Source organism: Vigna umbellata, chromosome 1 (assembly GCF_029865625.1).
Source record: "Vigna umbellata cultivar VRB3 chromosome 1, Vumbellata_1.0, whole genome shotgun sequence".
In the NCBI taxonomy this organism is placed as follows: Eukaryota; Viridiplantae; Streptophyta; class Magnoliopsida; order Fabales; family Fabaceae; genus Vigna; species Vigna umbellata.
The window spans coordinates 84,911,140-84,924,593 of NC_142165.1; the positions used below are offsets into that span (position 1 = coordinate 84,911,140).

At 33.5% G+C, this 13,454-nt stretch overlaps 1 protein-coding gene across 2 annotated transcripts; it reads left to right on the forward strand.

The window, feature by feature from the left end:
- Positions 1-1,100: 1,100 nt before the first annotated feature.
- On the forward strand, positions 1,101-13,232 carry PHOT2 (phototropin 2). 2 transcript variants are annotated; one of them, XM_047322744.2, is made up of 23 exons: positions 1,101-1,260; positions 1,502-2,244; positions 2,428-2,610; positions 4,049-4,140; positions 4,215-4,485; positions 4,676-4,892; positions 4,997-5,067; positions 5,548-5,654; positions 5,894-5,943; positions 6,065-6,169; positions 6,773-6,832; positions 6,989-7,078; positions 7,303-7,379; positions 7,763-7,847; positions 8,227-8,307; positions 8,962-9,065; positions 9,190-9,239; positions 10,525-10,631; positions 11,004-11,126; positions 11,288-11,339; positions 11,878-11,990; positions 12,304-12,444; positions 12,828-13,232. In XM_047322744.2, the coding sequence occupies exons 2-23, from the start codon at positions 1,568-1,570 to the stop codon at positions 12,942-12,944; spliced, it is 2,973 nt and encodes a 990-aa protein (XP_047178700.1). In that variant the 5' UTR covers positions 1,101-1,260; positions 1,502-1,567; the 3' UTR covers positions 12,945-13,232. The 2 variants fall into 2 exon arrangements, with proteins under 2 accessions (XP_047178700.1, XP_047178699.1); XM_047322743.2 differs by lacking the exon at positions 1,101-1,260 and adding an exon at positions 1,267-1,405.
- The last annotated feature ends 222 nt before the right edge of the window (positions 13,233-13,454 follow it).

A 13,454-nucleotide genomic window follows, 5' to 3' on the forward strand; every position in this document is an offset into this window, starting at 1 on the left:
AATAATTAAATTCTTTCAATTATTACAATTATAAAAGTTTTTTAATTTATTATTAAATTTATTTTAAGTTTACAGAAATTATATATTTTTATATACTGAAATAGAATATTTAATTATTTGCGTTCATAATATACAAATATATATATTTAAATTCTTTATTTTAATTAATTATATAAATAATTTAGATACAGTTTTACAATAAAAATATCATGATTTCAATTTACAAAATAAAATAATTATATTTTTTATAAACTTAAATTCATATTACAAATATATATATATATATATATATATATATATATATATATATATATATATTTTAAATCCATTAAATAGAAACAATAAGTTTTGATCATGGTACATCAGAAAAAACTTAGACCGAATCGAAGACAACTGAGTAGATACAGTGTTACATTACCTTGTGTCCCGAATGTTGTCTGTCAATTGTTGTCTAAATGTGTTTGTGTTTTAAGGCGAAGGTTAATCACTCCCACGTGCTATCTGTATCACACGATAATGCGCCTATGCATGGCTGACAGAGTTACTCAGCGTTGTTGCGTCTGCTGTCGTGGAAGTTTCTACCACCACATCGCAATGCCACATATCACCTTCCCCTCTATTATTCTCACTTGTCATCTTTCTAAAGGGAACCCAAATATTAAATTTTGATAGTGAAATTTATCTCCAATAATGTGCCACGCCAAATACGTTCTGGCCTCACAATTTTTCCTGACCCCACCTCGCCTTTTCATTATTTTTACCACTTCAGCGATCATCACAACTTTTACCACTTCAAGGATGCATCTCATTTATCCTTAACTCTGTAAAACAAATATAAATTGTTGTCTGAATCTTACATGTCAGATTGATGATTAAATGTTACAGTTTTATCTTGTTGTGCTCTTTTTTTATACAGAGAGAAGGACTGATATCTATTTACGGTTACTGGAGATTCAAGGGAAAACCACTGAACATGAAGAAAGTAGAATCCGATGAAGTCTACGTCAATAGTAGTGAATTTCAAACGTTAAAAGATGTGATATTCCAGCTTTTGTTTTTACTTATTTCCAACCTAGAAGGTGGACAAAATAAATGGTGTATGAAATGGATATTACACATTTGCTGTTGCCTCAAGAATATTTTGTTTTTTTAAAGAGAAATATTTAGCAAGTGTTGGGCGTGTTTATGTGAACCTCCAACGTTATCTTTTCTATTTGAGGTCCAACATGAAGTGAAAGCGGAAAGACATTTGAGAGAAAGGTTAATTCTCCAACCGAATCACAAGACCATTTTCATGTTTTCATTACAAACTTTTCACGTTTCGATGTTTCTTTCCTAAAGAGACTGTGTGTGGTTATTTTTACCAGAGGAAACTCTGTCCCTCTCTCTCTTTCTGCACAATTTGGTGAATTTTGGCTAGCTTTGTTGTTCTTTTTCTGTGTGTTATTTATTGCATGTACGTTATGTACTTACACTCATTAATTCTTTCTCATTCCAACAGAACCTTAGGTGGTGGTGGTGGTACTTGTTCTGTAGTAATCATCAACAGAGATAAGATAACTCATAAATGGAGAAACTCAAAGTGTCCACAAAGCATGATTCTGATGGCAGCAGTGATCAGGCAGATTCATTTCCAATATTCGAATTGCGCGAGAGTCAAAATGTTGGACAGCAGAGGTATAGAAGAGAGGAAGATGATACAAAAGCTGTGAGATTCGATGGAGCTTCTGCAATTGCTTCCTCTAATTCTGCAAGCAATAAGGAATCTGCCAACAAGTGGATGGCATTTGCTAGGGACCCTGGTTCTGCAGTTGATAGCAACTCAGCAGTAAATGATAAAAGTACCACTGAAGACAATTACTTGAGGAATCATCTGAGTGACAAGTCTTCTTCTGATCAACAAGTTTTAACTGAAGCAACCATAGCTGAGAGAACTGCAGAATGGGGTCTTGTGGTGAACTCTGGGAACTTCAAAACCAGTTCTTCTTTCGATGGTGACAGAACCAGAAACTTGTCAGATAGATTTGTTGAATCAACAAGGACATCTGGGGATTCAAATTTTGGATCTGAGTCATCATCAGGGGTTTTAAGGGTGTCACAAGAGTTGAAGGATGCATTGGCGACGCTGCAACAGACATTTGTTGTCTCAGATGCAACTAAACCAGACTGCCCAATTATGTATGCCAGTAGTGGCTTTTTCACTATGACTGGCTATTCTTCAAAGGAGATTATTGGAAGGAATTGGTGAGCATTCCTGTCTTTACAGTAGCAATATATGTTGTTTCAATCACCCTTATAGATAGCTATTTTCACCAAAAGTAGCTAACTGAGGAAAACATACTCTGCACATGGGAAATTTATGCCAATTTAAGATGTTTAACTAAAGAATGCATAGTTATTAATGAAGCATCCAATTTCTGGTTTCAGTCGGTTTCTTCAGGGGGCTGATACAGACAAGAATGAAGTGGCCAAAATTCGGGATGCTATTAGAAACGGAAGAAGTTATTGTGGCAGATTATTAAACTACAAGAAAAATGGAACTCCATTCTGGAATCTTCTCACTGTCACCCCAATCAAAGATAACCAAGGCAATACTATCAAATTCATCGGGTCAGTTCTGCCTTTCCTATTTGGTTTTTCCTGGTTTTCATGACCAACTTGTGTATTACTTGTATCATTTCTACTGAAGCTCACTTGTTATGTAAATGTGAACACTTTCTGTAGATTTACAGAAGTAGCTCTTTAGGTTGATTCTGTATGATATGAGTTTGTGATTCTGAAGCATTATTATTAGCACTTTAACATGGTACCAGAGTCTAAATGTTCTTTTAAGGGATTGTGAGAGAAAAAAGAGAAGCCAAAAAGCCAAAGAGAAAAACCACACACAAAAATTCTGTGAAACAAAAATGGCTTTCAATAATTCTTTACCTTCACCTCCCAATTTTTCTAGTGAGAACTTTCATCTTTGGGCTGCAAAGATGAGGGGTTACCTGAAAGCTCAAAGGATGTGAAATACATTTGAAGATGGTAGTATTCAAACTCCATTACCTGAAAACCCAACAATAGTACAACTCAAAAGTTATATTGATGAAATAGTAAAAGAAGAAAAAACACTTGCTATCATACAAAACAACTTTACATGATCATAATATTTTGATCAAGAAGTTTGGGATCAGTTAGAACAAATGAAATGCAGGTTTTGAATATGTGAAGAGAGTTTGAAGATGAAGGACAACGAATATGTCACTGGCAGTCTTTTAAAGGGTCACATTTATAAGGTTGTTTGGTGAAGAACTAAGTGATCAATGTGTAATGGAGAATATCTTAGTTGTCTTTCTGAGAGGTTAGAATAAAAAATCTCTTCTCTAGAAGAGAACAAGGATTTCACCATGATATTAATGACAAAATTAGTAAATGCTCTACCAGTCCCTGAGCACCGAATATCTCTCAGAATGGAGGAGTATAAAAGGTGCGCTATTAACACATATCGAAGGTAAAATCCAACCATAGAAAAAACCTGTTAGTCATAGAAAAGATAAGAAGTAGGAGGATAAAAGAAGCAAGGGGAAACCAAGAGACAATATTTGTTTCCAAAACATGGCTTCGAAGGTTTCAAATGACAAACCAAACACATTTAATCTTTAACAATTCTTACTCTCATTTCCGTTTTCTTTACTTAAATTAAATCCTTTGCTGCAAGGAAAAACATCCGTGGCCTGTTTTTGGACTGTAAAAGAAGCTATTTTAATCTTATATCTATCAATTGTTGGTTGAAATGGTTTAAACGATCTAGATGAGGTTTAGTACATTTGAGTGAAAATTAAAAAAGAAAGAAAGGAAAAGCTGGCCATGCCACCAAAGCAAACTAAAAGCAATGCATTTAAGGGAGCAGTTATGATCCTTCTACATTTTTTAACATTAACAAATCCAGCAGTGTGCTTTCAGGGAAAATGGTTGTATCTGGAATGTGAGTTCTAAGTATCTAACAGTTTTGGTTAGTAGCATCTGAAATATGCTTACTGCTTAATACAGTTATTTATTACTACAGAATGCAGGTTGAGGTGAGCAAGTACACTGAAGGAGTGAATGAAAAGGCGTTACGACCAAATGGATTACCAAAGTCATTAATTCGATATGATGGTAATATGCGGAGCCATTTTTAGTAATGTCTGAATTTATGAGTTTATATGTAATCATTTAATTTCATTTACCAGCTCGTCAAAAGGAAAAAGCTTTGGGTTCCATCACCGAGGTTGTCCAAACTGTTAAGGACCCAAAATCTATTATTAAAAATAGGAGTGATGATAATGCCTCCATGCAAGAAGTGGAACAGAAAATGAATCTTGATTTTGCTTTGCCAAAGTCTGCTGTTGCTGGGAATACAAGCACACCTGGTAGACAACCTTCTCCACTTAACATCCAACGAGTGAGTTCTAATCAGGAAAAGGTCAGAACATCACGATCAGGACGGATTTCTTTCAAGGGGTATTAATTTCTTTATAGTTTAGCCAAAAATCAATTCTCATTTTCCATATGCTTAACTGGCTGCTAAAAAATATATTTTGAAAGCTTTTCTGTTTTGCTTACATTCGATTCACTAGCTATCTCCATTTGGGTTATTACCTCAAATTGAAGTTCACTGTATGTTCTTGAAATGCTTTTCCTTTCATTACAGTTTTAAAGGGAAATCTCAGAGTTATAGTGGGAGAGATGAGGAGAAGTACACTGTTGAACCTGAGATTTTGATGACCAAAGAAATAGAGTGGTCGAACAATTTGGAGAACTCACTAAGAGAGAGAGACATGAGGCAAGGAATTGATCTAGCAACCACATTGGAGCGGATAGAAAAGAACTTCGTGATTTCTGATCCTAGACTGCCAGATAACCCAATTGTAAGACAGTTTTTTTCTCTTTGGTGCAGCATGTGTATGCTGAATATATACTTGTTGTGTTTGTTGAAAATAGCTTTTAAGTGATACTATTGCTTTCTGTGCAGATATTTGCATCTGATAGCTTTCTTGAGCTTACGGAATACACACGAGAAGAAATTCTGGGACGAAATTGTCGGTATAAACTTTTCTATATCTTTGTATACAAGAGTTTCATTTTTCTTCAGTGCTGTCTTCTCTGTCAGAAACACTCTTCTGATGGATTTCTGTCTACTTTTATAGTTTGGTTGTCATTTCAGTATCACACTGTTTCTTACCAACTAGAGAAGTTGGTCTGTGTTTTTCCTGATTGTGTATTCCTCTGTCGTTTGCTAGCATTTTCTTCTATCATTTAGAAGTTCACGTTAATAGAAGAATGCATGACATACAATTTCATAAACCAGGGTAGTGATAAGTAAGAAATGTGTCAATCACCTTTGTCCTTTGAGTAGTCCCTGTACTTTTCTCTTTCAAAGAAGAATACATCATCAATTTAGTTAGAGAAATTTATTCATCAGGATAACAGGTCCTGTTTCTGACATTTTTAGATTGATAAACTTAATGTAAGCTTTTGATTGCAGTGCAAGTAATGTGATAGTTCATTTCATTCATTGCTTAGGTTTCTTCAAGGACCAGAAACAGATCAGGCAACTGTTTCCAGGATAAGGGATGCTATCAGAGAACAGAGGGAAATCACTGTTCAGTTGATCAACTATACTAAGAGTGGTAAATGACTGGTCAAATTATATCTATATTTCTGACTTTTTCTCTTCATTGGAGAATGACTTGTCTTCCCCGCAGTTGTAATTCAATCGTACACTTTCTTTATTCAATTTTTTTTTCTATTTAAAGTTGTACTTTGAAAGTTGGGTGGCAACTGATTTAGATAATATGTTTTCATTTTTCAAATCTAGCATTCTTTTTTGTTTATTTATTGTTTACCTCTTCTAATTTCTATCATGCAGGAAAGAAGTTTTGGAATTTGTTTCACTTGCAACCCATGCGTGACCAAAAGGTGATTGTGATATTGTTACGCAAGAAAACAAATAATTTGAGTCCCGAGCATTCAGTATCAAAGAATAAATTGTCTTTCCCTCTTTTTAGTTTTTATGTCGTTTTGAATGATTTGTATTTAGGGTGAACTTCAATACTTCATTGGCGTTCAACTAGATGGAAGTGATCATGTAGAACCCTTAAAAAACCGCCTGTCTGAGACAACTGAGCTACAGAGTGCTAAGTTGGTGAGTATTGTCTTTTTAGTCTTAGCTTTTCACTTAATGGTTCAAGGTGATTTGTTTTTATATTTTACTTTGTTATATGCTCTTACCCTTATTATTTCAGGACAAACCTAAGATTATGTATATTATTCCATATGTCAACAAAACTTCCGTTACTGAAAACTTCCCTTATTGAGATGTTTTCTTGAATATTATCAACCTGAATTCAGCATAACTACTATTCAATAGCAAAAATTTCTGCAATGTATTATCAAAGACAATATGTACATGATGTGTCAAACCTGTAAACATTTCAGCTGCAGTGTTCTTGTTATTTAAGAATTTTTTTTTATAAAATGTTTGAGCAAATACCCTTTCTAGATTGGTAAGAGGGGAGACATAAGAAAATATGAAATTAGTTAATTTGTATGATGGCAATAGCTGCAAATAGCCGGAATTTGTTAGTGACTATTGCCACTGTTATTAGTTCAACGTGTATTGTAATATCAATATAAAACGTTGCTCACCATGAGTTTGTCTTAGAATTCCAGTATAAAATTGAGTTGCTCATGTAAATTTCTTTACATGCTTTATTTGACTATCTTCATCATTTGCCTTTGATATTAGGTGAAAGCCACTGCAGAAAATGTGGATGAAGCTGTCCGAGAACTTCCCGATGCCAACTTGGTAAGGTATTCCATTTGGGTTAGCAATACCCCACCTGTGTACATATTTTTTAGATTTCCTGTAATGCATTATTTTATATTTGTTATAGTTGTGTCATTTGAAGAAGAGTGATATGGTATGTTTTTGCTGATATCAAATGAATCTGTTATGTTGCAGAGGCCAGAAGATTTGTGGGCAATTCATTCCCAACCTGTATATCCACGACCTCACAGAAAGGATAATCCTTCTTGGATAGCAATACAAAAGGTACCACCTACCCATTCATGCATTTCACTTCCTTTGTATGACTTTGTCCAGAGTGATGAATAAGAAATTATTTTTTTACTCGTTAGTTAATGTATAAATTAGTTTTAGTCAAGGGAAAGTTAGTTTATAAAGAGTTTTTCTAAATAAATCATTTAGCTGGCCTGTTTTGTTTTGTCGTAGAAATATGCCCTATTTTCGTTGATTTGTTTCTTTGACTTTTTCAGGTTACTGCAAGAGGCGAAAAAATTAGTCTGAAACATTTTGTGCCCATAAGGCCACTAGGTTGTGGAGATACTGGCAGGTAGAGTTTGTTATCAACCTGTATCAAATATTTGCTTTCAATAAAAGAATCCTTATATTTTGATTTATAGGGTCTAACTCTATACGAAACCAGTTCCAAAGTAGGAGTTGCCCTTCCATTATATACTTGGTCAAGATTTCAGTTTTTTCCCCAAACATTTTCTTACATCTAGCACAATTAGACTTCATAGTGAATAATATAGCAAGTTAGCCTATAAAAGATCTTGGACAATGCAAACGCATCATAATACATGACAGTGATGTGATTATCAAGTAATCAATTTCTAAGATCACCCCAAGAATTTGTGGTCCCAAAATTTTCAGTATCATAGAATAAAAGTTATCTCTTAATTTATCAAGACATCACTGTTTTTTTTGCTACAGTGTTCATTTGGTGGAACTCAAAGGCACTGGTGAACTATATGCAATGAAAGCAATGGAAAAGTCTGTCATGCTAAATCGTAATAAGGTCTGGATATGTAAGAGTCACTAGTTTCTTCTTAAAGATTCTATGTTCTTTACTTTGAAAATACATGCTTTTTGTATGAAAAGTTGAATAAGTAATCACGCTATGAATTCATGGGTTTGTTTACTTCGTATGTTCAACTTGAAAGGAAAAACCACAAATGCATAGCACAATAATGAATGCTGAGGCTTGAGAATTGAACTAATGGTTCTCAAAAACACCAACCTTGCACCCTAGTCTTTCAAATATAAGTAAAACATATTAATTTAGGCTTGTGTGTTGATGTTTCTTCACAATCTAATACCCCTTTTTCCGTTCATGAAAGTTATAGTTAACTTGTCTCACTCAACATATTTCTGTCATTAACTGATTACTATTACAGGTTCACCGATCATGCATTGAGAGAGAGATTATATCATTATTGGATCACCCTTTTCTTCCAACACTATACACCTCATTTCAGGTAAATATAACTCATCTGTCATTAAGTTGGACTGAGAGACAAGTGATGTGTAAAGTTTGATCAAGATATTGTGCTAACAGACAACCTATAATTTATTAAGCATAACTCTGGTATTCACTGGAAATGGGGAAGAACCTTTTGAAAAATTATTAATTCATGAGAAGAGTTGTACCCTGTTTTTATTTGTATCAGGCCTGTTAAATTTATAGCAAAAATTGATTGGCAAATAAAATCCTTCCGAAGACTCTCACCTATTCATCTTAATATGACTCTCTTCCAATGTTACTCTCAAAGCTACCTATAAATCGATAAAACGCTAAAACTATTGCCTACAAAATTACTATGAAATATATTGAGCAAAATATTTCTTTTAGAAAAGTCTTGAAGGATTTGTTTCCTGTAATGTGTAAAAGGTGGAGTGCTTAGTGTAGAGGTCATTATGATGTATAATACACACGAATATGGAGATATTAAAGATATTATTATCCTAAGAAACCACTAACAAACTGCTATTTACAACAGTAATAAACTGAAAAATAAGATTATTGGTAATGAGAAGGGTAAGTACAAAGTCACTAATTACATCTCTAATAACTAGGGTTCCTATCTGAGTGGGCTCTTGCCAATTGTTCTAACAGTTCTTTGTCTCAACAGACTTCTACACATGTATGTTTGATTTCTGACTTCTGCCACGGGGGAGAATTGTTTGCATTGCTTGACAAACAACCAATGAAGATTTTCAAAGAAGAATCAGCAAGGTACTTTTTAGTTTCCTAATAACACACATAATAGGCTAACAACTATTCAAAACGATGAATATATTTATATCTTTATAACGCAGACCGTTATCTTTTTTGTTAATTTTATCAATCATGTATCCAGATTCTATGCGGCAGAGGTTGTCATTGGTTTGGAATATCTCCACTTTCTAGGTAAGCTGCTCAGTATATCTTCATTTTGATTAGTTCATATACATTCTTAATCACTTTTGTATTCAATATATCTTTGATCTCTAAGCTGGCATAGGTAAAGTTCATATTATTTTCTGTGCTACTTTTGGTGTTGACTGTTAAGTTAGAATTCATTCCTTCAGCATTGCCAGTTGATCCACCTATGTATCGATAGCTTAGCAATATCATTTAGCAAAAAACCGAACCACTGAAAAGTCTAAGGTTAGAATTTAGAAGACAGTGGCAGCAAGTAATCATTTATGTAAAGCAAATCAGGAAAAAAGCAGCTTCACTTGAACTAAAAGTAACTATCAGTGTTGGTTAGGTTCAACACATTTTGAAGATATTGTATCTTATTTTTGCTAACTCTGTGATAGAACTTTAGTAAATGAGCTTTCAAAATATTTAAACAATAAAACACTTTTATTTACTTTCTCTTTATTATAACCAACTAAGGCACTTTCATTCCACACTTAGTGTTTTTTAAATTGATTTTATTCTGTTTTTGGAATGGTATGCTCTATTTCATTTTTCATGATACATACTGCATTGATTTGGCTAATTAATTTTGTTGCTGTGTTAGTTTTTGTTTAATGGTTTGATAGCGGCAAGTTCTGTTTTATGTTACTTGTCACAGACAGTCGGCATATAACAGATTATACAGTTTAATTGCTTTCATTAATTTTGATTCTGTTTATCTGCATAATAATTAGAATTAATGCAAAATGACAACATAGTTTTTAATTCTTTTCTTAAGCGAAGTGTAGCTTTTCAATGGCTCCTCTCATAAAGGGTTTAAAATAAAACTGTTACACCTTAACGACACCTTTCACTTTCGACCACCTTTCTATATATGTCTGAGTTATATCCTTTAGTGACAAGATAGGGAAACTAAGTCCAATGAGACACTGTGCATAGCTTGCATTCATCTTGAATGAGAGAGTGCCTTTGTTTTTAGTAAAAAAGACAGATCATAAAAAAAAATTTCAGGTTTGTTGTATCCCAGGATTTTTCCTGTCTTGCCTGTTTTGGGGTTAGGGATGTTTTTCTTTCCTTACAATTTTTGCATGTATTTATCTTTGTGTTTAATCATACCGTTACCATTTTTTTTTTAATTTTGTATGTTATGCCAATATAGTCCATGTGATTGTTTTGGAAGCAACCTGTCCTGATAGAATTTTTTTATTATGCACAACAATGAGAGAAAAAGGTAGACACTGAATCTTAGGTTATCTGAATATTGTTTTCTTTTATTGAACCTGTCTAGGTATAATTTATCGTGACTTAAAGCCTGAAAATATCTTACTTCAGAAGGATGGTCATGTTGTATTAACTGATTTTGATCTATCATCTATGACATCGTGTAAACCCCAGGTACGTATACTTTATTCCTGTATAAACATGGTCAATTTTTTGTAAGTTATTGGAAATTCTTGACTAATATTTGAAATTAATTGGTGTTACACTTCTCCAATGATCTAGTTGTGGTAGAAAAAAAGTGTTTCCCAAGGCTTTAAATCTCTCCACTTTTAATATAATACATTTTTTTACTGATGTTTTAAAAACAATTTTGTTATTGTTGTCTTCTTTTGGAGTCACCAGGTATCTCTAGTAGTGGCACTTTTCTTAACCATCATTACATGAAAAATATGTCTTGCCCTTAGATAAGAAAAGTAACTGATGTACTAGGGTTGCCTTTCAGCTTGATAATTTGTCAGATGCTTAAATTAAAATTCAATTTTACAGGTTGTGAAGCAAGCATTACCTGGTAAAAGAAGAAAATCACGAAGTGAACCTCCACCAATACTTGTTGCAGAGCCAATTACACAATCAAACTCATTTGTTGGAACTGAAGAATATATTGCCCCTGTATGGCGATTTTCAATTCTTCTTCATTCACAATCAAACATGAGGACCTGTATTGTAGTCCATTAAAATCATAATAACATTATTTTGTTATTCATTTGTTGTTATTTGTTATTATCACTGTCATTATCATCTTTTAAGCTTTTTAAGGTACTTGATTTCAGGAAATTATAACTGGAGCTGGGCATACCAGCGCTATAGATTGGTGGACTCTTGGTAATCACTTTTATCCTTATGATTGAATACCAACTATGAAGCTTTATTTTGTTACTAATTGTAAGAAGTCTCATGGGGATTAGAGATAAGACAATTTAGAGCATATAAATAGGTGTAAACCTCACTTTAAAAGTTGATTTTGTAGGGTTGAGTTAAGTTTAAAGTTCACCTCTTAACATGGTATCAGAGCCATTGAACCACCTATTAATATCTAGTCTCACACGTGAGATGTATATACCTCGGTATGAAGGAGTGTGTTGGAAGTCCTACCCCTACTAGAGACAAGACCAATTTAGTTTCTGTTACCTGGAACAAAAATAATTACTTCTCGAAAATTTTGATAGAGCCTACTTTATTGATGCTTTGTGCATAGAGGGGTTTTGCTTGACGGGGCATATTAAAAGTCAAAGCTATTCCTTGCATCCCCCTAATAAGTTTTAGTCCCAAATGGTTCTTAACAAAGACACAAGGATTCAAAAGAGTAGGTTTTTTTTTTTCTTTATTTTTGACATTAACAATTCTGTTTCTTTCTGTTTAGGTATCTTATTGTATGAGATGCTGTATGGTCGCACACCATTTAGAGGAAAGAATAGACAGAGGACATTTTCCAACATCTTACACAAGGATCTTACCTTCCCAAGCAGCATCCCGGTACACAAAAATAGTGCTTGATTTTTATTAGTTAAACTTAGAATTTTCTGCATAAATTACATGTAATTCCCAACTTCAAACAATGGGTAGTAAAACTGATGTAGAAAATCATAAGTTCATAACCACTCAAATAGATAGGTACTTGATTTCAAATTCCTCTATAGGTGTGAAAAATAGTACATTGTATTGACAGAGGAAGTGGTCTTTTGACATCCATAGATACATTTCACAAAAAGTGTGCAAATTATCATAATTCACTGTGCTACTGTTTTTATCTTACTACATCAACTGATACAGTTCAAAAAATTTTCAGGCCAGTCTTGCGGCCAGGCAGTTGATTAATGCATTACTGCAGAGAGATCCAACAAGTCGTCTAGGTTCAACCACTGGTGCAAATGAAATCAAACAACACCCTTTTTTCCGTGGAATCAATTGGCCTCTAATCCGCAACATGGTAAAATCCTTGTCATTACTTTTCAAGTCAGTGATTAGAAAAATATTGATTTCCACAAAAATCCCTAAATATCCATTTACTTGGTCAATTTTGAATTTATAATCCAAATCAGTCCATAAGGTCCTGATGTGGGGACTACTTTGGCTGACAAAATGTACATTCAAGGACCTCAAGAACAATGAATCTGTATCACTCAACTTGACATGTCATATCTCTGTAGAAGCCAATTTAGGGTTGGTTAAAGTAGTGGAATTGAATGCGACAGCTACTACCCTCTAAGCCTTTTAAACCAGAAAAAGAAAAAGAGAAAACAGGCAGTCAAATAATGTTTTTAGTACTTGTTGAAGTTGTTACCTGCTTATGTTCCTATGTATTTGATGCAGAGTCCACCTCCATTAGATGTTCCTCTAAAATTGATAGGAAAGGATCCAGTGGCGAAGGATATAAATTGGGAAGATGATGGAGTGCTAGTTAGCTCCATTGATATGGATATTTTTTGACGGCTCAGTGTTTACTTTACTGATATGGATGTTATGTCAGCGTCATCGTATCTGCTGCAACAATCACGGGGTGATGTTAAAGTGTAATATATAGAGTATCTGTTGATTTGGTAATGGTTCAAAATCTAAGTTATGTAGGATTAGCAGAAAATTAGAATGTACAATGTACATTGAACAAGCATCTAGTTATGCATGTCGACAATACATCAATAATATACTTCTGTAGATGCCTTAAAAAAATCAATGTTACAGCTTTTTTTATTATCTATATATAAACTAATTTATTTATTGCCACTCTAATCCTTTGTAGGACTGTCAGAAAGAGAGAATGGAAAAAAAAAATTCAGAATACCATGTAGTGTTTTACACACACAAGAGCTATAATGGCAATGATTATTAACACGTAAGATGTGAAGCATAAATAATAAAAAGAAACATAATGAAGTGAAAATTTAAATGATTCTTCAACATTATTATATATGAGGAGATGTGGTTTCATAACAGATGATA

Bases quoted from the DNA above. Each gene is read 5' to 3' on its own strand.
- PHOT2 (XM_047322744.2), top strand. From the start codon at position 1,568: ATGGAGAAACTCAAAGTGTCCACAAAGCATGATTCTGATGGCAGCAGT. The intron at 2,245-2,427 runs GTGAGCATTCCT...TTCTGGTTTCAG, and splicing joins GAGATTATTGGAAGGAATTG to TCGGTTTCTTCAGGGGGCTG. The intron at 2,611-4,048 runs GTCAGTTCTGCC...TTATTACTACAG, and splicing joins AATACTATCAAATTCATCGG to AATGCAGGTTGAGGTGAGCA.